We start from the raw sequence: 25,346 nt of genomic DNA, 5'->3' as shown, positions 1-25,346 counted from the left end.
GCTTCTTTTCAAGTATGAAGCAGCATACTAATTAAATAAATAAATAAATAATTTGCAACTCACTTCTGCTCTCGGGCTGAGGTCTGCATTGCTTTGCCAGGGAAAGGCAAGAATTCGGACAGCCGTCTTTTGGGTGCTGAAAGCAGGTGGCCTTCTGCCTCTCCCCCCTCCGGCAAGTGGCCCACTTCCTACAATGCAACAGCTCTAGAGCATGGCAGGAAGGCTGCCCCAGTACTGCTGCCCCCTCCCTCTCCAACACCCGCCCTGCAGCTTATGAACAAGCTCTATCCCCCCCCCCGCCACCCCAAATTAGCATGATGGGAAAAAGGGAGGCCCAGGACAGACACAAGAGGTGAAGAAAGCCTTACGCTCCAGCACGTAGCGCGAGCACAGATATCAACCCAGAGGCAGGCGGGAGGTGGAGGGAGGTCCGGTGCGCTGGGGTACGGTACCTGGGCTAGTGCAGAGGTGGAGGTCGCGGGCTCCGGCTAACGCAGCAAGGCAGAAAGGGAGAAAAAGAGAGAGGTAAGCTGTGAGTCCAAGGAGCCGGCAGCAAAGAGGAGAGGGACGTCGCATCCACACACCCTTGTGAGAATGGGAAACAGCAAGGAAAGAGACAGGCAGATGGACAGCAATACCTTCCATGACCTCCAAGGCCCGTTTTTGCCACTGGCTGTTCCCCAGCAGCAACAGGGACCGACTAAACTCCCCCCCTCACCCAAGGCCCACCCGACAATCTTGAATGGGGATGGAAAAGCCTGTTTCCGTTCGCTCAGCTTCTCATTTTTCCAATCTTAAATTCAATTCTCCACGTTTCTGCAGCAATTTGCCATTTTTAAAAGAAAAAAGTCTGCATTTTGGTGCAAATGTCTCCTCATAAGCACGTCTTTGTATGCAGTTTTGACTAATTTTTGCAAGCAATTTCTCCTGCATTGAGCAGGGGGTTGGACTTGATGGCCTTGTAGGCCCCTTCCAACTCTAGTATGATTCTCCTAATGTAGTACATTTTTGTAATGTTCACTAATACATTCATTTTATGCACACTTTTCCCTAACATATGCATTCTTGTAAATGTTGTTCGGTTGAAGAACTGCATCACAACATTCAAAAAAGTGGATTTCGAAGGACGGCTTCAGTACTCATATTGTTTCAGAAAGAATATCCTTCTTCAATAGTTAATGATTTCTGATTTTAAACTTTATACAGTTTTATCTTGTATTTATATCTCTTGTAAACCACTTTGATGTTTATAAATGTTTTTATAGATATAAATAAATGAAAGAAAAAAGCTTCTGAATACAAACATGGAACACAAAGAGTGGGACCACCTGTGGACCGCAAAGTTTATCCAGGTGGTCCGTGGCACGTCTGTGAATTTGTGGTTGAAGACAGAAGATGGGATATCCATCACATTAAATATTTACATTTACTTTTAATTATATTTTTTGTTTCTTATACTGTATTTTATTGAATTACAATTTGAATTCTATGGAATACAATAAAATGCAATACATAAGAAGCAATAAAAAACTACTAAAAGTCATACAGCATCTAGCGCAGCGCATTACATTTGCTGCCACAGGCAGAAAATCATTAAATGATTTGCCAAGACCCTCAGCAATTTTCAAGTGGCCCGCTGAGGAGGGGGGGCAGCTTGACAGCCACTGCCCTAGATACTGCCCTACATTGTGCTAAAGACAACTCGCCGTTGTATGTTTATATGAATCAACTTCTGTCAAGGCGGACGCATGCCAGTTTGAGTTACACAGGACACTCCGGACAGAATGGAAAGCATCGTTCCCAGTGACACGTTAAGTGCTCCCTCTTTGTAGCAAAGAAAGCTACTTTATGGGCAACCAGAACTCAACTCTGCTCTACAATCAGGCAGAACAGAAAGGAAGCGAACATCCACTAATTCCTCCCCAAACAGTCCTGCTGTGTCTTGCTTTTTATCTTGCGGTGGTTCAGTCAAGCAAAAAGCAGCGTCTTGAAGAAGATGAAGAAACCTTTCCCCAGAAAAAGAGATCTGGAGGCACCTCCACAACTGCCCCTCCAGAGGTGGGAAAAAGCCAGACCTCGGACGGATGGGCAGTAGATCACCAAGGATTCCAGACTCCCAACAGAAGTAAAAAAAATGACACACACACACACACCCTTTCCTACTGCCACCCTAAACTATACTGCTGAGGAGAAGACAGGCTGGGGTAGCCAGGGAAGGACTGTTGTGCAGAAACTGTGTGGGCTCTGCTCATTTCTGGTACTCAAAAGAAATTGCTGGACTAGGAATTCATCATCATCATCATCACTACCACCACCTGCTCTTCACCCTGAGGTCCCAGGGTGGGTTACAACAGTTTAAAAGACATGCTTAAAAACAATTTAACACAACTTACAATCAATATATATGGCTTTTTCACCTGGCTCCCACTGGCTGCAGTCAAAAACAAAGCGGATCCTGCAAGCATGAAGCCTGCCCACCCCTGTGATAAGACATCTATGGGATAACCCTCTTTGGCCACCACAGCCTGTTGTGTAAACCCATGTTCACAACACAGAACATGCCCTCCAGGCTCCTCCTCCTCCAGGCCATCGCCCAACCCTCAACACTAAGGCACACGAGCAAAAGGATTCTGCATGCATAAGTGAGCACCTCCAGGACCTGGTCCAGCTCAAGACAAACCTGCTGGGTGGCTCCCTCTCCTGGGGTCAAGGAAGGCAACGGCTTCTCTGCTGGCTTTGCTGGGTGGGGCTTCTCCTTGGAAGGAGCCAAGATGACAGAGAGAAGCAGGTCATAGCTATCCTTAAGAAACCCAGTGATGCATGCTGGCACACACACACAGGTCCCAGTGGACACCCTGCTCATGAGTCACAGGGATGGGATGGAGCACAAGCTAGAATTGAAGGCAGACATAATGGGTGTGTTTCTGTAAACCACTTAGAGCGGGAATTCCCAAACAGTTGGTCCGTGGGCTTCAGGCATGTCTGTGGATTCGTGGCTGAAAATGGGAGGCGTCACATCCATCACACTGAACATTCATATAGATTTTTAATTGTATTTGTATTGCTTCTGTTAGTTCTTATATACTGTATTTTATCTTATCAGAATTTGAATTCGATGGAATTACAATTGCTACAACAGGCAGAAAAATTGTTGGGTTTTCCACCAAGCCCCTTGGCGACTTTCAAGTGGTCCATACGGAAAAAAAGCCTGGGAACCGCTGGCTTAGATTTCTATTTACAATCAAGCAAGTATAAATTTTGTTAAACAAAGGAGTAGGGTCCCCTCTGTCTGGACCCATCCGCATGGCACACATTCAATCCAAGTGTTCTCTCCAGGGCTAAATTCAGCATTGGAGGGGCGGAAAGATGGTTCTGCAAATGAAGCAGAAACTGGCTGTGCTCAACACTGATTGGTTGGTCTCATGTGACATCATCAGGAATACCTCCCTCCATCACTGGAGCATTTTTGCACTATATAAGTCTCATTATTAATAATATTATATTATTATTATTAAAAATAAAGTGATGAACGAACAGAAAAACAGAGAAAGATTTATATGGCACTTTTTAAAATAATAATAATAATAAAAAGACAGACGATCCATCTGAAATGCAGGGGAAGTGATGGAGGAGCCAGCATTCAGTTTGCTCATACGTGCATCTCTCATTTCAGTTTCAACATTGGGAGGGTCAAAACTCTTCTCATTATTTTATGTCTGCCTTCACCTCTACTCAGTCCAAGCATTTCACATCACAAACAGTTAGCACTTTCTGGCATTTTTGCAAAACCAAATGAGACACCCCCACCGGCCCTCTTGGAGCTGCAAGGCAAGGATGCAAAACGATACAAGTGTCAAGCGCGCCACAAGATGACAGCAGAGGAAAGAACGCAGTGGTACACTCTCTCTATTCAGGACAGAGAATTAACACCACTTCTCAACCTATGGAGCTTCTCCATCCCTGTCTCATCACGGGTGCTCTGCAAGGAGTGGAAAATAGCACAGCTTACAAAGCTTGGAAAGTATCATTTCCCAACCCAAGTCTTGCAACCTGGACGAACTGCAGATATCATTTTATTTATTAATCTGCTTGGATTGCCCTATGAAAGACCCACCACAGACCTGCTCAGCTGTCCTCTGACTTCTGAATTTCTACCGGGAATTGCCTGCTCGTGTTCAAGCCCATCATCACAACCGTAAGGTTAGAAACGTATTTGGTTTCCGTTTTAAAGGAAGGCTAGCGGCCTCACAAGTACTGTACAAGCTGCTAAGCAGACGAGTCGGAAGGCACCATCGCTGCTGCTTGTTGCTCAAGATGGCTGCCTGGGACTAGCCAAAATGGGGTGGTGGGGAGAGAGAGCAACACACTTGGGGGGGAGAGAGAGAGAGAGAGGTGCCTTGGCGTGGCAGGAACAGCAGCACACTCCATGCATTAAGAATCAACCTTTGCCCTCCATTAACCAAAGTTTATCGCCCATCCCGCCCAGGTGACAAACAGAAAGACACTGCACACTGGGAAGGTGGGTTCGTGCAGCTGCAAGGCTGTGGTGCTCATGCGCCAGTACCTTGTCTGGAGAAGCTGCTTGCTGCACTGCCGGCTTCGCTAGAGCCACTGAGGGTCCCTTTGACTCTTGAGCGCTTCCCGTGTCCGTGGCTTTCCCTTCTGCCAGAGGCAGGGTCTGAGCCTTCTCAAGGGGCTTCTTCGACGCCTCCTTCTTCTCAGGCAGCCTGGCGCGGGATCGATGCTCTTTGGTTTTGGCTCTTGACATCAGGCTTTTCAGCCCCACTGAGAGATCGTCCCTGGGGGCTGCCTCCTTGGGCTCAGACTTCAGGGAAGATGGCGGCCGAGGGGGTGGGGACAGCACTCTTGGGGGTGGGGACCGGACCTTTGGGGGAGGCTTCTCCTCCTTTTTGCTCAGCTCTGGGGACTTGACATCTCTCAGCGGCTCCTTGGAGCCCCCAGAATCCTCACCTGGAAGAACCTTGCGTACCACCTTGCGCACCACCCTCACCACTTTTTTGCGTGAGAAGCCCTGTGCATCGTCGCCAGGTGGCTCAGGCTGAGCCAACGAACTGGCTCCCCGGGGCCCCTCCAGGCCGTTCATGGCTTGGCTGGGAGCACAGGAATGCTGAGCGTCCCCGTTGAGCAGCGGTTCAGGGCTCTTCACTCTCCCAGGGCGCTCAGGGGGTTCTGGGCTCCGGGGGCCGTCCTTTCCTGCACTCAGGGCCTCCAGCTACAGTAAGAGATACATACAAAGATGTTGCTGTTAAGAGAGCAGACCCCAAAACAAAGCAATGGCAAAGCAGCCACCAGCCAGGCATGAGTTGATGCCCCCTTGCTGGAGGAGCCATGTCCAGTCCCTTCCATTCCTCCCTCACCCCCAATGTTTTGTCTTCCAGAAGCTGCCTGCCCCAGACCTCCCAGCAGAGAATTTGAAGGGATCCCTGGTCCTTCCAACAGAAGGAACAGCCCCTACACCAAGAGAATTAGTCTGATCTGACATGCAAAAACAAGCAAGCAAACAAAGGCCAGGACAAGTTTGTGCAACTTGGGGGGGGGAATGGATTGCCTTCAAGTCGATCCTGACTTATGGGGACCCCTGAATAGGGTTTTCATGGCAAGCGGTATTCAGAGGGGGTTTCCCATTGCCTCCCTCTGAGGCTGAGAGGCAGTGACTGGCCCAAGGTCACCCAGTGAGGGGAACTCTAATCACAGGTGCAAACAAGCCACTGGCTGGCTTGAAGGGAGGTGGAACGGCCTTCGCTTGCCCTGGACCACCACTAGGGATGGAAGAAGAATATTTTACACAAATTTACACTCAGAATTTAATCATTCTGACCAGATAGAGTTTGCTCGCAGTGGACCAACAATTGTATACAGCACCCACACATGTCCAAGCCACTCATGCACTGTTGGATTTTTTAAAAAACAACAACACTTGACTAATTATATGCAAGATTATATGCAACAAATACTTGTATAATGTGTGCAAAAGAGTGAAGTCCCACGCCGTACTAGACCTCAAAGCCTGTCTGCTCCGACCTCAGGGGTTTAAGGCAAGGTGAGAGGGGAGTTAGATCATCTGAGCAAGCATAACCTTCCGGTCTGCAGTTAAGGACATCAGAAGAGCAGTTGGCTCAGGCCAAGGGGGGCTCATCCTAGTCCAGCACTCTGTTCTCACAGTGGCCAACCAGATGCCCCAATGTGAAGCTCAGAGGAAGGACCTGAGCACAAGAGCAACTCTCCCCACCTGGGACTGCCAGCAACTGGTGTTCAGAATCACACTGCTTCTGAGAGCAGAGGCAGCCTCCTTACCCAGCCCTACCACAGCTCTGAGGCTGGCCAAAAGCTGTCCCTCATGTAGATCCACCCCATGGGCCCCACAGACAGGCCTCTCACTTCCCATCCGTTATTCAGGAAACAAGAGCATGTGGACAAATCATAAGGGGGACGGAGGGGGAAGAGAGAATAAAGATTACTCCTGAAGGGGAAGAGAAAATAACTAATAACTCTTCCCCACCACCACCACCCCACATCCGGACAATGAAAGTTAAGACTTCGCAGCCTGGTCTTGTCTGTAGCAGCTCGCAGCTCAGACCAAAGCTCTGCAGTTAGGTTGGAAGGAGAAGCAAATTCAGGGAGTCAGCATTCCAGGATAAACTCACCTGGTGGGGGGAGCACCCTGCCCCTCAGGCCTCAGCCTAAAAGGAGATTTGGATCAAGAAAAGTGTGGCATTAAAAGAAAAAGAGGCACCCCAGTCAGGGCCGTGTCCTCTCCGGATGCCCTTCCTTAAAGAGATTTCTTAAAAGCCAAGCAACAGAAAAGCTGCTGCTGCATCCAGTCTGGACTCTCCCTGACAGCAGAGATCTTGTCGGTTCCTGGATGAGCTCCTGCCTCTGAGGGGGACAAAGGCAGCGTCCGGCAGCCCCGCAAAGGGAAAGCAAGAAGCGCAGCAGCAGCAAGCAAGGAAGGCTGCCGGGGTCCAGGAGGAGGGAGAGGAAGAGCTTAGTGAGAGTCAACACAGGACACTAGCCCAAGGATGGTCCAATGAAGCTTCAAGTACTACTGCAAAAGGATACGGGGAGGATATGTGTTTTAATTCAAAAGTGCCAACTTGCCTTCTGAGCCACATGGCTAGATGGGAAAGGCGCCGCTTTGAGCACCAAAATGCTGCACATGAAAAGAGGCGTGACCGAGCGCCCAGAAAGGGTCAAGGTAGACAAGACTCTTCAAAATTCTGCACAAAGGTAAACAAAACGCTACAAAGCCACATGCTGTGTATGGCCTGTATAAATCATGCAAGTTAAGCAAAAGTGCACAATTTCCTTTATTTTGTGTAATTCAATTCTGCATTTTGGCTATTCTGAAAAATTAATTCTGCTTCTGTTTTCTGTGTTCAAATGGGGAGGGGGGAGAAGACTGAGTTAATTGAGCTCACAAGCCCCACCCTGACTCGCTCAGTTTTATTATTTATTTGTTGAATTTACATCCCGCCTTTCCTCCTGAAGGAGGGGGGAAAAGCAGTCTAAAAACAATTGCAGATAAAAACATTCTAAAAACAGTTACAGATAAAAACATTCTTCCATCCAGTGATCTCCAGATTGACAGGAAGTATCTTTCAGGCAACAAATGCCTGAGTAAAGAGGACTGTTTCCAAATTCCTCCTGAAAGTCAATAAAGAGGGAGACAGAACCATTCGACAAAACAGGGAGCCACCAATGAAAAAGCCATCATGGGTCAATACCAACAGAGCAGCTGTCAGTGGCAGCACCACCAACAAGGCCTCACCTGCCAATCGTGGGGTCCAAGATGGTTGATACTGAGGAAGGCACTCTTTTAGGTTTTAGCCAAATTGTTCCTGCCAGTCGCTAAGAAATATTGTAATTTAAGTGCTGTTGCTAATAGGGGAGAGGAGCTATAAAGAGCACCATTTCCTTGTGTTCTGGAAATCTTTTTCAACAGCTCCTCTAGAATCTCTCTACTAGAATATCCACCAACGCAATGACTAGAAACTGGCATTTAAAAAAAAAATCAAAGACAGCATTCTGCAGTTTTTCTGCCTTTCATAGAATTAACAGATTACAGACTATAGAGCGACATGACTAAGCTTCTGAGAGCATTTCTGAATTAACCGTTAGAACTGGAGTCACAAAAACTTACGGTGTTATACGACAAGAAACAATATGAGTTGCATACACCCACCCACATTTCTCCTAGCTACTCAAGGCCAAAATATTGATGGTGCATACTTTCCCTCCCTAGCAGTATCTTGGGAGGAGCCAGTGCACCGCACACCTGGGGCTCAAAAACAACCTCTTATAGAGACCCGGTGAAGAGCCTAAAGAGACATCCTAAAACCAGGAAAACCCGGGTTCAAATCTCAACTCTGCCACAAAGCTCACTGGATGCTCTTCAGCCAGCCCCACCTTCTCCACAGGGTCATGCCGCCCTGGGCTCCTACTGGGAGCAAGGGCAGGATATAAAATTGTTGCAAGCATCACATGAAGATAATCCACATGACCTCTTTCAACCTTGTGGTTCTAGGGCCCCACAGAAAACACTGTGCGCTTCCCCTGGCCCTAAAACAAGCCACAAAGGCCCCCAGGCCCAGCCCTCAGCAGGACCCACATCAGGCACAAACATGTCCTGGCCTAGAGGTTAGTCCAGACGCAAACGCTGTACTCGACACCCAGAAAGACTTACAGCCCCATCCTCTCTCTCATTTTTTTTCGCTGCTAAAGGTTTGTCTTCATCCTTCACCTGAGGAAGTTAAATAAGAGAACAAGGAAATATTTTATTCACACAAGGCCGGGCAGTTTAAACACGCGCGCACACACATACTATTTTCTGCTAGTTCATTCCAGGCAGCCCCTCATCATGAGCATGGCCATTTTCACAAGCACTGCCAGGGTCAGGATGCTCCAGGCAGATGTTGTGTCAATGTCGCAGTTGGACAGAGAACCTATGCTCGGAGCAAGCAGGACACAGAAGAAGGCAGAAGCATTCCATGAGAATCAAAGCAAGAGCAATTTTGGAAAAGTGCCTTAACAGGGAGGATGCGGCTGTAAACAGGAACTACCACACTCGAGGGAGACCTGGCCTTTCAAGTATTACCCAGTTTGCTTTTTGGCCTGTAAATACACCACAGTAATCTGCCACTCAAAAGTACATGTCATGCCACTGTGTGTAGGGAGGTACTGGCTTCACTGGCTCTCACATCACTCAAGCCATGCATCGGTGTAAGGGTGCAAAAGGAAGGGTCAACAGGAGGGTGCAATAGGGAGGGTCAACAGGAGGGTGCAATAGGGAGGGTCAACAGGAAGGTGCAATAGGGAGGGTCAGGTGTGAAGACACACACATAGCTACCGCACACCTGGGTTTCTTCTCTGCTCCTTATGTCTCGTGGACCTCAAGCACTTAACACTTATAAAAAATAGCATCCAGATTCCCTTGAAAATACACCCATTGCCTCTTGTAAGGGTGCTGAAGGCCCCCAAAATGGCACGCATGCAGAAAAAGAGTGGGCATTGAGAAATGAGGCAATGGGTGGCAGAAACCATTATACAAAGAGCTCCACGCCGCGATCAAACCCAGGCTTACAGTAACAGCACTCAGGACCATCTCGTAGTCCTAATGTATCAGCCTTCGCCAACCCAGGCCCTCCAGATGTTTTGGACTACAACTCCCATCAGTCCCAGGCAGCATGCGGCTGGTGGGGGTTGTAGTCCAAAGCATCTGGAAGGCACCAAATTGGTGAAGGCTCAAATAGTGAGGTTAGTACACAAGTTATTTGACAGGCAGATTATTCCACACAACCAAAAGACTTCCCTTTTGCTCCCAGAATGCAAATCGTGACGAAAAGGCCATGGCTGCTGCGCCGGAGAGCGTGCAATCCTGACTGGAAGGAAAAGGTGGGGGGGGGGAGAGAGAGAAAAAGTCGGCTGAGGTTAAGTTTCTGCAGAGGGGGAGCCTCTGAGCCCCAGGCGAGATGGACCAAGGAGCCACAACTATGGGAAGCCAGGGGCAAAGAATCCCTACACAGTCATGCCTCCAAATTCCTGTTCTCTGAACCTCAGACACTGGCAATGAAACGTGACTCGCCCTCTAATTTTTCAGGGAGTTCCCCACACACACATTAAGCACTTGTTTTACAGGCAGTGCAAAGCTGAGATCACTAGCAGCCTTTGGACAGCGACTTCAACAGGCCCCTTTAAGCACGGTGGCCACCCATCTTCTCACAAGGTAGCCACACCCAGCCTGACAACACTGACTTGTCTCTTCATCCTTCCACGCTGAATCAGCCTTTAATTAAGGCTCTTTTTTCACCTGCTATTATAACACATCACCCAGTATCCTCCCTGGCTGTATCTTTAGACGTGGCTTCTTAGTGACTTTTGCATTAACTGAACAACGCTGAGATGCATTGAAATGTACACTGTGAGGGTTACTGCCTTCTGCTTGTTTAATTCTCCTTTTTCGATTAAAGGAAAAGAAGCCTTCTTTGGATTACACCGTCACATTTGCAAAAGGTTTAACAGCAGCTGGAGACTCACAGACGCCTCAAACAGCGGAACACATCAACCTCTGTTAATGCATCCTTTGGGAATGCCATTACCGTTTCATGAAGTGCAGATTCAAAATGGAAACGACCTGCTAAGGCCCACACAGAGTGTCTGGGTTTCCTCTTAGAGTCAGAGCGGGACAAACTGCTAGTGTCTGTAAACTGAAGGAGTGAAATGACAACCTCAGCCTTCACACAAGGTGAGCAGCAGTCTCAGAAACTGCTCAGGGTCCAGCTCCAGCAGCCTTGAATCATCTCCTTTTCCACTGGAGAAGGATTTTCCATCAAATCTAAAAGCTGTCTTAGGAGGCCCCAGGAGCAAGGTCATCTGACCACTGCAGTTGCCCCAAAGACTTAGCACAAGCAGGCACCAAGACTCCCAAGGCGTTTGTGCAAGATATGGATAAAAAACAGGGCACGGTCACTCACTCTCTGCTTATAAAGCATCGCCGTCATCCATCGGAACTGACAGTTGACAAAATTTAAGAAACAAAAGGGAAGCAGTTCTCATAAACCACATACCTGGTGGACCCATTGTCCACATCCACACCATATATTTAAAGCAGTATTATACTATCGTTTTATACGATAGTATTTTGAACATATGCTACAGTATTTTGACCTTTAAAGCCCTAAACACTTTGGGACCTAAGTATCTGTCTGCCCACCTTCCTCTCATTAGTAATGCCCATCGCATGAGAGCGAGGGAAGAGGGCCTGTTGCAAGTGCCTACTATATCTGAAGACCAACTGAAAAATACTCGCAACAGAGCCTTTTCTGTTGTGGCTCCTAGACTATGGAATACCTTAGCCTTACAAGATAAGATTCTTCCTATTTTTAGATGCCTGCTGAAGACCTGTCCTTTTATGCAAGTAATTGGTTAAATTTCTACATTTTACGCTATCACACTGATTTTTAAGGATTTTACAAATTTGTTTATGCATGGCTTTTTGTATTTTTAAATTTCTGTATGGTTTTATGTATACTGTGTATTTTATATCTATGTAACCTGCCTCGGGACCTACATTCTGGATGAGAGGCTGATAACAAAAATAAATTTTGTTATTATGATTACATTTATTATTATACCCCCTTTAACAGTCATGGTTTCCCCCAAAGAATCTTGGGAACTGTAGTTTGTGAAGGGTGCCAAGTTTTACTAGGAGACCCCTATTCCCTTCACAGTGCTACAATTCCCAGAGTTCCCTAGGAAGGGGCACTGATTGTTAAACCACTCTGGAAAGAGTTTGGTCTCGCTGAGGTTATCAACATTTTAAGAGTGAACGCACCCTTCCTCTGAGGATAGCATGGAAATAGAGACTCTTTGCCTCTTCTGCAAGCTAGTAAAAAAAAAATCAGACTAGTGGGATTATTTACAAGGTTTGTTTAACCTATTAGGAAACATTTATATCCTACCCTTCTGCCTCAATATGGAGGTACTCAAAGCGGCTTATGGTCAAACATACAGCTAAGCCCCGGGCAGGCCGAGCACATCAGTCAGGCAAGCCAGCCCGTTCCCAAACCAAATGATTAGACGAGAAATTGTTAAAAGAGCTTGTATGCAGCTCTGTCAGGAAGAGGAAAAGGCTTGGCTTCGCTTCATCAATGGGGCAATGTTTGGACTATTGTCAGAAGCCCCATGTGAAAGCTCATGTGAAAAGATCTGGAGTTTACGGATGTTAGAAATAAAGTTTACTGTTTGGAATTCAACGTTGTCTCCGAAGAAATTAATGAAGATATTAGTGATAAAGTTATCAATGTCTTGGATAATTTTCTTGACTGGAATGACGTGATGGGGCTTGACATAGAAAAAATCTATGGAATTAACTACAAATATGTGACAATGGAAAAACTCTTAAGAGATGAGCCAGTGCATTTTGTAAAAAAGAAGAGCAGAGATGTGACTTTACAACAATATTTCAGCAACATATTCAGAATTGATGGCAAGGACATATTTGTGATGGGGGAAATTCCCATCAGACTCTTGTTATATGACTATGGCTATGAGAGCAAGATCATCATGGGATACTGATAATGGATGAATGGATACTGAAACCACTGGATTTAACAGGACTATTGAAGATGGAATTAATATTGATAATGGAAGAATGGTTATGGAAATTATTGGACCTAACAGATTTGACGAGATGGATTAATTGATATGTTTATTTGGACTATGGCTATGACAACAAGATTATTATGGGATACTGATAATGGAAGAATGGCTACTGAAATTATTGGGCCTAACAGATTTGAATCAGATGGATTAAGCGACATGTTTACTTGGAGAAAAATTGAAAGATATATCTTTCAAGGAATTGAAACCTCTCTTTGACTTTTTGTGGAAAGAATAAAGTAATGTTTATGAGATTTGATGATTAATTAAGATAACTACTGGAGGAAAGTGATTTTATAATATAATTTTAGAGACAGGATTGCTATATATTGTAGACTTATAACTGATCTGCGACAAATCGGAAGTCAACATTTTATTTTACTGTTTAATTGTTTTTGTTTTGTTTTGTTTTTTCTCTTTGAAAATTTGAATAAAAATTAATGATAAAAAAAATGAAAGCTCATTTCATGGGCCTCTCTCTCTACATCCATCCCTCATCCCATTGGGCAGCCTGGCTTGAGCTAATGGGCTTTGGCATGGTGAACAGGGCAACGTCCCCAGTGACAACGGACTCCATGGGCTCTGCCACCTCCACCGGATCAACAGACACAAAGGCCTAGACAACTCTGCAAGGAAAGACAGCCGCTCCCTCTCTGCAGGGGAGCAAGCACTCTTGGGTTCTGGAGGGGGGGCTTATTTTGGCATAATGCATGCCATGCTTTGCACCTCACTTCTAGACAGGCACAGCCCTTTACTCAGCAGTTATTCTCAGGAGCTGACATTGTGTCAGATGCCTGCGGCTGGCCGGCTGGCTGGCTTAAATGGCCTCGAAGACTAGGCTCATGACCCCAAATCAAATGCTGCTGACCTCACCCTGAACAGCCTTTGGCATTCAACAGGGCCTGTCCCAGGGCTAATGGGAAGAAGGGAGCAGCCTTCTGTCAGAACTCTACATTTCACAGCCTCCTATGGATACTGTTCTACTAGCCATGGCGCAGGGCAAGGAAAAACCTAGAGTACTGAACCCACACACACATTCTGGACACTAAAAGTCCTGCTCACATCTCTAATTTCACCAGACTCTCTGCTCACCCATTTTCAAATTTCTCTCAGGAACTCATAAGGTCTATAAACTTACCTTAAAAAAAAATTAAAAAGCTGCAATTCTCAGGGCACAGAATTCCAGATCCAGGGCTCATGTGCTATTGCCAAGGAAGGGCAAAATGTACCCTGATGGAACGCCTCGCCCAACACGAACCCACCCGTACAATACGCTCAACATCAAAGGCCCTCCTCCGGGTGCCTACTCTGAGGGAAGCTCGGAGGATGGCAACAAGGGAGAGGGCCTTCTCAGTGGTGGCCCCCAGATTATGGAATGATCTGTGTGATGAGGCACGCCTGGCGCCAACACTGTTATCTTTTCGGTACCATGTCAAGACTTTCCTATTTTCCCAGGCATTTTAGCATGTGTTTTAATTGGCTTTTAAATATGTGTTTTTAAATTTGTATATTTGTTTTTAATGTTTTAATTGTTGTAAAATGCCCAGAGAGCTTCAGCTATGGGGCGGTATACAAATGTAATAAATAAAAATAAATAAACATCCTGCCTATCACTAGGAACTGTGCCTCAAGCTCAGGCACAGGAATGCTCTGATCATTCCTCAGGAAAGGCACTGGGCATTCTTCAGCCATAAATGCCTCATCCAGTCTACATTCTGAGGCCTGGGTCCTAAGCAGCACACCAGACCCCTCTAAGGAAGTACTCAAAACAATCACTCCAGGCCTTTGCAGAAAAGACTACCCCACCAAAGTGGGGGACAGACTCGAATCGGAGCCAAAACACTGTAGAGGCTTTGCTAGCAGTTAAAAGCAAGTTGAGGTTAGAATTTCCCAGGCTGGTTAACTTCTACCACCACCAGTAAACCACGCTCCCCCCCCCAACATCCGGAGCAGTAGAACTGGCCACGAGGGAAACTGGGGTCCCCTCGCACCTCCAGACTTGCCACACCCAATACCCGCCAGGGATTTGTTGATCTCGGGTTTGGGGGTGCTGGCAAAGAGGGTGGAAATCAAGTCATTCAACGCTGCAAAACGGATGACTGGGAAACCTCAGCCGAGCAGCCCCCAGCTCCCTGATCAGAAGCGACTATAATTAGGACAGGGTAACAAGGGAGGCCAGCTTGGTAGATTCAGAAGAGCCAAAGCAACCCCCATCCCTCCAAAAAAACCAACCCAGCCATCTCTCTTCCAAACCTTCAGCCTCTCCACCACCGTAAGATGAGGGAAGAGGGGGGCTTGCTACCTTACCGAGAGTTGGGGTAGGCCAGAGGCCCAGGGAGGGAGCCGGAGGAGGCAGCAGAGCGGGCGCCCTTTAGGGCTTCCGTGGAAAAAGAGCAAGCGAACCGCGATAGGTAAGCCAAGTGTCACTTCCCTGCTTGAGGGGCAGAGGCAGAGGGACAGCTGAGCTGATACCGCCTGCCTAAAAATAGCCGAGAATGTGAGGCAGGCCTGGGAGAGAGAGGGTGCCGGCGAAGCTTGCTTGCTCTCTCGCTGATGTCCAGCTTCCCCCTGCTCTCAGTCTTGGAATAAGGAGGGTGGCTTTTACAGTAGGGGAAGCCACGTTTGGCAATGGGGGTGGGGGAGAGAGAGAGAGAGAGAGAGGAAGAAGAGAGGAGAAGCCTCATCACAAACCAGGGAGAGGAAGTGATGTGGGTGTCTGGCAGCTGAGCCGTTGGTGCGCCTGCACTGCAGGAAACCAGCACTCACAGCCTCCCTGTCCTCTGTACCAATCCTTGGGGCCCCTCCGTGCAATGCCAAATAGCTTCGGTGCGTAGAGCACAGTGCCTGAGGTTATTCCTTGGGCACCCACAAACTTCAGAAGGACAAAACAAGCAAGCCTCCTCCAGAAACACAAAAGAACCACTAGGAAGATGCCTTGGGGCACTGCCTCATCTAGCTCAGCGTTGTCTACACTGACTGGCAGCAGCTCTCCCGGGTTTCAGGCAGGAGTCTCTCCCCGCGTACCTGGAGATGCTGTGGAGGTTGAGCCTGGGGCCTTCTGCACACAAAGCAGATGCCCTACCATTGAGCCATGACATTTCCACAAGGGCTGTTAACAACCAGAGACATTCATTGTAGGTACACTCCTTGCACTATGCTTTTAAATAGGGGTGTATCCACACCATATGTTTACAGCACATTTAAAACACATGCTTCCCCCAAAGAATCCTGGGAATTGTAGTTTACCCTTCAGAGAGCTACAATTCCCAGCATCCTTAACAACCTACAGTTCCCAGGATTCTTTGGGGGAAGCCACATGCTTTAAATGTATAGAGTGGATGTGACCTAGGAGAGATGGATCAGTCTGTTCCTGGTCACTTTCACATGCATTCATTTCCCACCACATTTCCTCGTTAATAATCTGCATGAAAATTAATATTTTGAACACATTTTCTCATGAAACCCACATTTCAAAACATGTTTTCTTTCAAAGTACACATTTTGGCTTGGTTTTTTAAAGCTGAAAACTCCATCACAAAATTCAGATCAGGGGGAAATCTGAAGGGCATCTGTGTTTTGACTGGTACATTCAGTTCACAGAAGAATTCACAAAGGAGAAATTTTTAACATACTGCTACTCTTCAGAGTTTATTCCCAAATTAAACATTTAGGAGCACTGCCCTGTTCAGCCACCTCAATACAGAGCAGTATTCTCTAAATTGTATATAGGACTCTTGATCATGAGAATTTGTTTGTACCCTACTGAGTTGTTAGGAAAAGACAGCACTTTGTTTGCACCCTGTGGATTGAAGGAGCCCACAACATATTCAGAGAAGGAACTTATCGCACCACTTGCCTCTAGGCAACAGTTTTCAAGTCCTGTTTGCGCTGCCAGTGCATCAAGGAAAGAAAAGGGAAGACAAACCAGGGAAGGATCTGCCAGAGATGCTTTAATCATATGACGTTCACCCTTGAAGCAAAGGGTTAGACTAGATGACCCGCTGGCTCCCTTCCAACTCAAACTTTTATAGCACAGTAGATGCTACTATAAAGCCACACAGCAAACGCACAACCATTTCCATAGCAACCAACATGCACTGCGCCAGGAATAGGAACAAAATCAAGGGATTCCTCCCACCTGACTTGGAGGGGAGAAGGGAAGGGGTGCATTTCAAAAGATGTGGCACGCGTCAAGGAGGTGCCCTTACATATGGCACTTGAGCACCATAAAGCCATTTTTCCAGATGAGTCATGAACCTGGACTGGGGTGGGGGGGGAGAGAAAGACCTGTGAGCTCCTCCTCCTCTCAACTCAGATAGGTTCTGTTGAAGTTAGAGATGGGCGACTCTGTCCATATCAGTTTCTCATTTTTCAGATCTTAAGTTCAGCTCTCCACATTTCCACATCAGTTTGCGATTTATTTTTTTCAAGTCCTCATGAAAATTCTTCCGCATTTTAGTGTAAATTACTCCTAATATCCACATTTTTGTATGCAGTTTTGCAGATATTTTTGCAAAGCAATTTCCCCTAATGCAATACAGGGTGTTGTTGTTGATTCCTTCTCATCCCTAGTGCAAGCACAGTTCAACAGCTCCATCAGGCTCACAGCAGCGCCGAACAAGTTTCCCTCTGGTAGGATTTAAGAACGTAAGAAAAGCCCTAATAGATCATACCAGGGGTCCATCTAGCCTAGCACCCTGCTTCCCTTTAGTGACCACAAACAGGGCACCAGGGCAGGAGCAGTGATCCCCGGTGACTGCTATTCAGAGGAACACTGCCTCTGATTCTGAAAGTGGCATACAACCCTCATTTTATTCTATTTTATTTATTTCTTACGTTTATAACCCACCTTTCCTTCATCATGAAACCCAAGGAGGCACACATGTGGTTCCCAAGCGGTCTCCCATCCAGACACTGACCAGATCCAGACTTGCTTAGCAAGGTGGGAGCCTCATGTACCTTCACACCATAACCTGGGACCGGTAGTAGCCACTGATAGTCTTAATACTCCATGAATCTGACTTGGAGAGCAATGTTTCACGGATAGGAAACAAAGGACGAAGCAACAGTGACCTGTGCATGCCACAAGGCCACTCCACAAGACTCAAGGAGGAAAAGACTAGCCACAGCTACTAGCCACGATGGCTATGTGCTCCCTCCACTGTTGGAGGCAGCCTGCCTCTGAATGCCAGTTGCCGGGAATCGCATGTGGGGAGAGCTTTGCTGTTGCCTTCAGGTCCTGCTTACTGAGCTTCCCACAGGCATCTAGATGTCCACTGTGAGGACAGGCTGCTGGGCCCCCTTTGGCCTGAAGCGACAGGGTTCTTTTTACCCTCTTACAGATGGATGAGGGAGAATCTGCTCTACGTTCTTCTTACAGCTGTTCTTTTACGAACTGTTCTTGTTAAAAAGGATGAAACAAATTCATTGATAAGCAGCTTTTTAACCAGGATTGCTAAAAGGAACTTTCGTACTCAGGGGCACTGTACATTTGAGCACAGACAACAAAGGAGGGCTGTTGCCTTTATGCCCCAATCTCTGAGCTTCCCATAGGAGCACCTGGTCAAACACTGGATCAGATAGAATTTATTATTAAATATATCCCGCCCTTCCTCCCAGAAGGAGCCCGGGCAGCCAGATGTAGAAGGCGAATCTTTTAACACTGTGAACTTCCACTCACCCTCTCTCTCTCTCCTTGAAGACAATAATCAAATGGGCTTCCCCATATCATTGCCACTCCCACCCAAGCATCTCTGCAAGAGGCCTGTATAAATCCACACCCCTCTTGGCATGAAGAGACTTCTGCTCCAAAAAGCCCTGCGTGCTAATGGCTGACGGCAAGCGTGCTATAAATAGGCCCACAGAGGTCGAGGCTGGATGCCAGGGCTGAGTGGCTGAAGATGGGGGCATTCTGGGGGAGAGGAGGAGGAGGAGAAAGAATCATTCAGCAGTTAGGCCTTGCCTTGTGTCTTCTTGTAGCCACATTGAGTCCCCTCTCCCACTCCCTCCCCCCAAACTTAGCTTCTACATCCAAAGAGAAGATGCTAGCCTGTTAATTTAGAAGATGCTCTAAGCGCCTTGGATTTAGATCCACCTTAAGTGCATAAAACCAGGGTAGGAAGGAGAAGTTATACAGCAGAGAGCAAGGTGCTTAAGAACTTAAGAAGCACTGCTGGATCAGGCCACGGGCCCTTCTGTTCCAGCATACTTTTCTCACAGAGGCCAACCAGATGCTTATGTTGTGTGGAACGGAGCTCCTGATGAGATGGTATCTGCAGGAGGCCCTCACCTTGCAGAGCACAGGGATCGGCTGGTTTATATAAGGGGCATTCACTGGCGATCACTTGTGACTGAGTAAGATTGTCTTCCAAGATAAGGTCTTCAACAGTGGGTCCGTAAGTGACTGTGGAGGCCAATTCTGGATCCACACAGCCTTCCACAGTGAGGACATAGGTTTCCAGATGGAAGACGGTCGCAATGAGGATTTGTTTGACGTGCCTTCCGCTTAGCTCGTTTGTCCTGTTCGCCCTGTATTCGTGCTTCTTTGAAGTCCATAGCACCTTTGATAATAGCCGTCCACCATTTGGGACGTTCATGGGCCAAGACTTCCCAGTTCCCAGTTTATATAAGGGGAAAGGCAATATTTCAGGTGACAGCAACAACCACTACAATTTAGACTAGACATGAACAGCTTCTATACTCTTAAGATGCCTTTTTACTCCCCAGACTGGATTTATATCCTGAAAGGAAGGAGGTAAATATATAAAAACAATTTACGTTCTTATTTATGAGTATTTATTAATTCATTTAAACTGAAAGGTGGGGTTGAATTCTAGTGGAAGAAAGAAGGGGAGGCAGAGCTGGAGGGGAAATTACACCTCCTTGCCACCCCAGGCCAACCCAGCCATTTATTAATTTGTTTATTTTATTAATTGCTCCCCATCAAGACATGTCAAAGAGATTAACAATTAGGGAAAAAAACCCAAACATAAAAAAAAATCATTCCCAATCCAAGGCAGATCCAATTCAGCCATTCTGAACACAGCCTGCTCCTTTGTGTATAGCCCTTTCCTCGGTACTCTTTCTTGGTCACACTGAGGTGTGACACCAGAGTGTGGCTTAAGGCGACTTCAAAGCAGAAAGCAAAACTCGCGATGTGCTGCTGCCACCTTGTGGAGACAGATATAGGAGCAGAGGAATCCTAAATGGAAATGCTTAAAGCCTAGCATGGAAGAAACCAAAAGGAGAGAGGTCCAACCTCTCAGGGGTTTAAGGGTTCAGAAACCCAGCGTGCATGCTACAAATCCAGCTTTCTACTGAATCGCAGGAGGTGGAGGGCCAAAGGATCATCGAGTCCAGTTCCTTGCTGAACAACGAGGATGGGGAACATAGGGCCCTCCAGCTCCTCATCAGCCTCAGCTGTGTAAACACCATGCATTTCAAGCACATAGCTTCTTTGCCCGAAGAATCCCAGGAACTGTAGTTTGCAATTCCCAGCTCTCTTAACAAATGACAGGGTGGTATTCAGAGTAGATCCATTGAACTGAATGGACATGACTAACCTAGACTCATTAATTTCAATGGACCAACTCTGAGTAGGCTGAATGACACCCACAGTTCTCAGAATTCTTTGGGGGAAGTACATGGTGTGTACACAGCCCTTAGCAGCGAGTAGGCTTTCTGTCAGGGATTATGGGAGTTGCTATTTATTTATTAAATTATATTTCTATCCTGCCCTTCCTCCCAGGAGGAGCCCAGGACATCCAACAAGGGACAAACCACTAAAAACATCAAAAAACATCTTCAAAACATTTTTAAAAAGCTTTAAAAACATCTTAAAAAGCAATTCCAACACAGAACGCAGACTGGGATAAGGTCTCTGCTTAAAAGGCTTGTTGAAAGAGGAAGGTCTTCAGTAGGCGCCGAAAAGATAACAGAGATGGTGCCTGTCTAATATTTAAGGAGAGGGAATTCCACAGGATAGGTGCCACTACACAAAAGGTCCACTTCCTATGTTGTGCGGAACAGACCTCCTGATAAGATGGTATCTGCAGGAGGCCCTCACCCTGCAGAGCACAGGGATCAACTCAGTATATAAGGTGGTAAGACAATCTTTCAAGTTATAAGTCCAGCAACATCTGGAGGTCCACATGTTCCCTATTCACAGTTGTACCACCAAATGGACCTGCCTATTCAATCCATACTACAGGCTACATTAGTAAGCCTAGATATGAACAAACCTTTCAACCGCATATACAGCAAGTAAGCCTTCTGATATGATGTTGGTTAACAGCTTTGGAACAAGCCAAGACATGAATCTTTGTGGAGATATAATTGTCTGAGATAGGATTGTACAAACGCAAGAGAGTACAAGAGCACCTCAGAACAAGAGCTGCAGCTGTCTCAAGCAAGCGAGCCCAGTTGCATTCTGCCAGGAAAAGTAACATTTAGTATTATTGTTGTTAGTTTTATCACTCTCCCTTCACCAGTAGGTCCCACGTAGGGAAACACAATACAAAACACAACAGTAAAAAGCATTTAAAACAAATTACAATTGGAACAAGAGTGCGTCCCAAAAACATGCATCTCAAGTGTCAAAGGCCAGGGTAAAGAGCATTACGCATACGACAAAAAACTATATAATAAAGGTGGCCAATGCACCTCTGTGGGGTGGGAGTTTCATGGCTTAGGGGCTGCCCACAGAGAATGCCCTCTCCTGGGCTGCCACAGCCCAAACTTCTGAGGGCCGTGGAAGTACCAAGAGGGCTCCCACTGCTGACCTTAACACCCGAGGGGGTCTAGGGGTTGCTGCTTTTGCAGACTGGCTTCTAGAACCAGAGGGTCAGTCTTCAGTCATGAATTCAGAACGTGTCACAAAGCCAGTGAGGGGTAGAGGGCAGGGTGCTGGACTCAGACCAGGAGGCAAATCCCTGCTCAGCTCCTAGGTTTACTTGGTAGACTTGAACAAGCCTTTCTCTCCCTCTCTCAAAAAAGTGTTATGCTGAAGACAAAGCAGGATGAGCCCCAGGTGCACTGACTGCTCCTGGGATACGATTAAATAAAGCTTCCACCACCACAAACAGGCCACAAGAGGAGGCCAGAGAGGGAATACAGAGACAAAAGAATTGGGAGCACTTAGGTTACATAATGCTGCACAGCAGGGGAGCTCAACCGGGCTGAAAACTGGCCATTCCAGTCCCCATTGCACCCTAGCTATCTGCCTCTGACATAACCTATGGCTGCGTATACACCATGTAATTAAAGCATATTTTCACCACCACCCCAAGAACTTGGGAACTGTAGTTTATTCAGGGTGCTGGGAACTGTAGCTCTGTGAGGGTTAAACTACTGTTCCCAGGATTCTTTGGAGGGGCAGCTGTGCTTTAAATGCATGGCATGTTTGCAGCCTACACCTCTTTCTTAGCTTCCTGCTCCTTGCAACTTCCTCTCCCCCGCCCCAGTTGCAACACGTCTTGGCGCCGCTCTCCAGAGCACAAGGCATTTCCCAAAGCCTGACCCGTTCCCTGGAAAGCCAAAGGCTTTCGCTAATAATCAGTCCCGAGAACATGCCTGGCTCCAGAGCGTCTCCCAGAGGCCAGCAGCCCAGGGACTCATCACCAAGCCTTCCTGTTTGTCTCACGTTCCAGCCTGAAGATGCTGCCCTGCAGAGGAAATGGTGCACGGCAGGATCGGAGCAGGGGACAGCCTCCTGTTTCCTGCCCCGGCTGCGGATTCACTCCACAAACAGGCCCTCTGAGGAGCCTCTGGGGACGGAGTGGAGTCAGGAAAGAAGAGGCAGACGCGCTCTACTCTGCCCTGGGCCAAACAGGCACTGCCAAGAACTGGTATCACACTCAGAGAAAGAGAGGTTCCGCATGGACAGCCTAAGGCTCTGTACATGCCATACATTTAAAGCACACACACACACACCTCTTACACACACAACAGCTGGGGAACTGTAGTTTACCCCTTAACAGAGCTACCACTCCCAGCATCCGTAAGAAACTACAGTTCCCAGGATTGTTTCGGGGAAGGCATGTGCTTTAAAGTGGGCTGGAATCACACAGCGCTTTTCCTGCTAGGAGCAGGGCGTGCTCAACAGCACAGACCCTACCTAACCCCTCTCTCCCCATCACTCTGCTCAAAAGATGGCCAGCAGGGCTCAGCCCCAGTACTGGCTAGCCTTCTAGTTGCCTCCTGATCTGACAACACAGACAGAGGTGGCAGCAGCAGCAGCAACAGGCATCTAGCTTTCTCAAAGGTCAGGCACGTTCATATGAGATCAACTTTGGGAGGTCTGCTCTCTCTCCCAAATGTAAGTAAGATCAGGCAGGAAGGCGTGAGAGACAAAGCCTTCTTGAATTAGGAAAGTGCTCTTTTTATGAAGCTTCTGTTTGAAGTTTTTGTACCAATGGCTTTTGGAATGTAGGAGGAAACTGCCACTGGCCCATCCAGCTCAGTATTGTCTACACTGACTGGCAGCAGCTTCTCCAAGGTTCCAGATACACATGGACAAACAGAGAGACAGCAAAGCCTCTGTTTTTAAAAATTAAAATTGGGACACAGCAGGAGGCTTTGGCAGGCATTGAAGGAGGCGTCTGATGGTGCCATGGTGCCCACAGACTCCACACTGGGGACCCCAAAATATACAATTCCATGGTTTCAGGCAGGGTGTCTTCCCAACCACACTTGGAGATGCTGCGGGTCGAACCTGGGACCCTCGACATGCAAAGCAGGTGCTCTGCCACTGAGCTACAACCCTTCTGATATTTTAACTGTAGTTGTTGTTTTAATAGATGCCGCATTTAATGTTTTAGTGTTATCATTTTCTATATTTCACTTTTTACTGTAAGGAACACTGATTATTATTCTTAATAGAAAAGCAGGGTATATAGAGAGAGAAATGAGTGGATTAACAATCAGAAGGCAGCTATCTGCAATATGCTGGGTTAATCTTGGGGCCTACCTGAGTGACATCTGGTCTTCCAAAGGTGTGTGTGTGTGGGGGGGGAGAGGTGCCTTTAGTCAGCCCTTTTAGCTGGGAACAGGCAGTACTTTTAAAAAAAAAGAAAGCCCACATCCTCCAAAAGTAGCGATATCCAAGCAAGACATGGAGCCACCAGACGGCATTGGAAGAAAGAAACGTTTGAAAACTCCAAATACTGCTCAAGAACCCAGAAGCTGCTGCGATCAGGAGATGCCTAAAGTGTGCGAGCAAGTGGGCAGGTTGCCTGATGTCCCGCCCACTCTGACCCTGATAGGTTTCTGACAGAAACAAGAACACTCTTCCTGGGCTTCAGGCCACAGCAGCTACTGTGCTGGACCTATAAGCCGCTTTTCTGCCAAAACGCTTCCAAAGTAGAGTGTCCTGCCTTTGCAAGGGAAGGGAAGCTCCTATTGCCAGCCAAAAAAAGTGAGAGGAGGAGGTGCCGCCTGCAGAAATCCATCTGTCCAGCAAGGAAGCTGAAAGAAGCGGCCAGGTCAAAAGAGAGAGAGAACAAGAGCGATATCCCAGCACTTTGAGGCTTCATACACACCAGCACATGAGTTCCTCCAAAGAATCCTGGAAGTGTAGTTTGTTAAGCTCTCCAGCTAAGTAATATGTGCAGAAATGCATATACTAGGGTAAAGTGGTCATAGAAATACATGTATTCATGACACACACACGTACAACATACAAAGACACAGTATATTATGCAAACTGCTTTGCAAAAGAATGTATATCAGCAAAAATCGCATACAAAACATGCATATTAGGAGAAGTTCTCACTAAACAGCTGATGAATTTTCATGAGGACTTTTTAAAAAAAACCATCACCATCATCATCGTCCACAAACCAATGTAGAAATGTGGAAGAACCAAACTGAAGATTGGGAAAATGAGAGGCTGTGAAAAACCAAAACTGACATATTCTCTTTTCAGGTGTCAGCCTCTTCACCTCCACAAAGCGCAATCGGTTAACCTGAATCCCAAAATTCCACCCTCAAGACATCCCTGCACATGATATCATGCAGCGTGCAGGAAAAGACCCAAGGACCTGAGGGACAGCTCATTACATGGCAGTCACCACAAGGACGTTTTTGTCAGCAACAGAAATGTCTGGCAGGCACTTTCCTGCCTTACCTGGTCGTCTCAAAGAGGGGCAGGTGTGGCTAGAAAGAGAAGGTTGAGATGGGGTGGACTACATCTCCCAGCATGCCCCGAGCCTCCGAGGCTGCACTGCATGCTGGGATCTGCCCCTCTGATTACAGCTGAAGTGGCCTCCCTGTGATGTTTTTAAACAGCCGCAACGGATCAGAAGTTCCATAAAAAAAACAGCTCAGAGGCAAGGTCAGCTGAGGCAGGATCAATCACACACACACCACACACACACGTTCTCACCATCAGGCAGATGGAGCTTCCCTGCCATGAAAGGCCCAGACAATTTAATTCCAGAGCAGGGGATCCGTAAGGGCAGCATCTGCCAGGGAAATTGGGGAGCAGGGGAGGAAGCCCCTCTCCAACACTAGAACAGGGCACACATATGAAGCGTTGAAACCCGGCCCTTAATGCAGCCAAAGTGGCCCACTCCCACATCTACTTCATCACAGAAACACTTCACTTCTGCACCACTGTATGCACACGGCCGCCTAAGTGGGGCTCATGCCGCTGCTGGTCCTCCTCCTGT

At 47.2% G+C, this 25,346-nt stretch overlaps 1 protein-coding gene across 12 annotated transcripts in view; it reads right to left on the bottom strand.

Annotated features, from left to right (window-relative positions):
• The window catches only part of MYO18A (myosin XVIIIA), a 150,295-nt gene that overhangs the window by 98,203 nt on the left and 26,746 nt on the right, over positions 1–25,346 (bottom strand). For 6 of the 12 annotated variants that reach the window (XM_061604630.1, XM_061604632.1, XM_061604634.1 and 3 more), the window contains exon 3: positions 453–488. The exons of 3 other annotated variants lie outside the window; for them this stretch is intronic. In XM_061604630.1, the coding sequence (XP_061460614.1) occupies positions 453–488 (36 nt within the window). 3 more of the 12 variants (XM_061604635.1, XM_061604639.1, XM_061604640.1) reach the window with 3 other exon arrangements.

The sequence above is a fragment of the Rhineura floridana genome, chromosome 21 (genome assembly GCF_030035675.1).
Source record: "Rhineura floridana isolate rRhiFlo1 chromosome 21, rRhiFlo1.hap2, whole genome shotgun sequence".
In the NCBI taxonomy this organism is placed as follows: Eukaryota; Metazoa; Chordata; class Lepidosauria; order Squamata; family Rhineuridae; genus Rhineura; species Rhineura floridana.
This window is presented reverse-complemented; position numbering and strand designations above follow the sequence as displayed.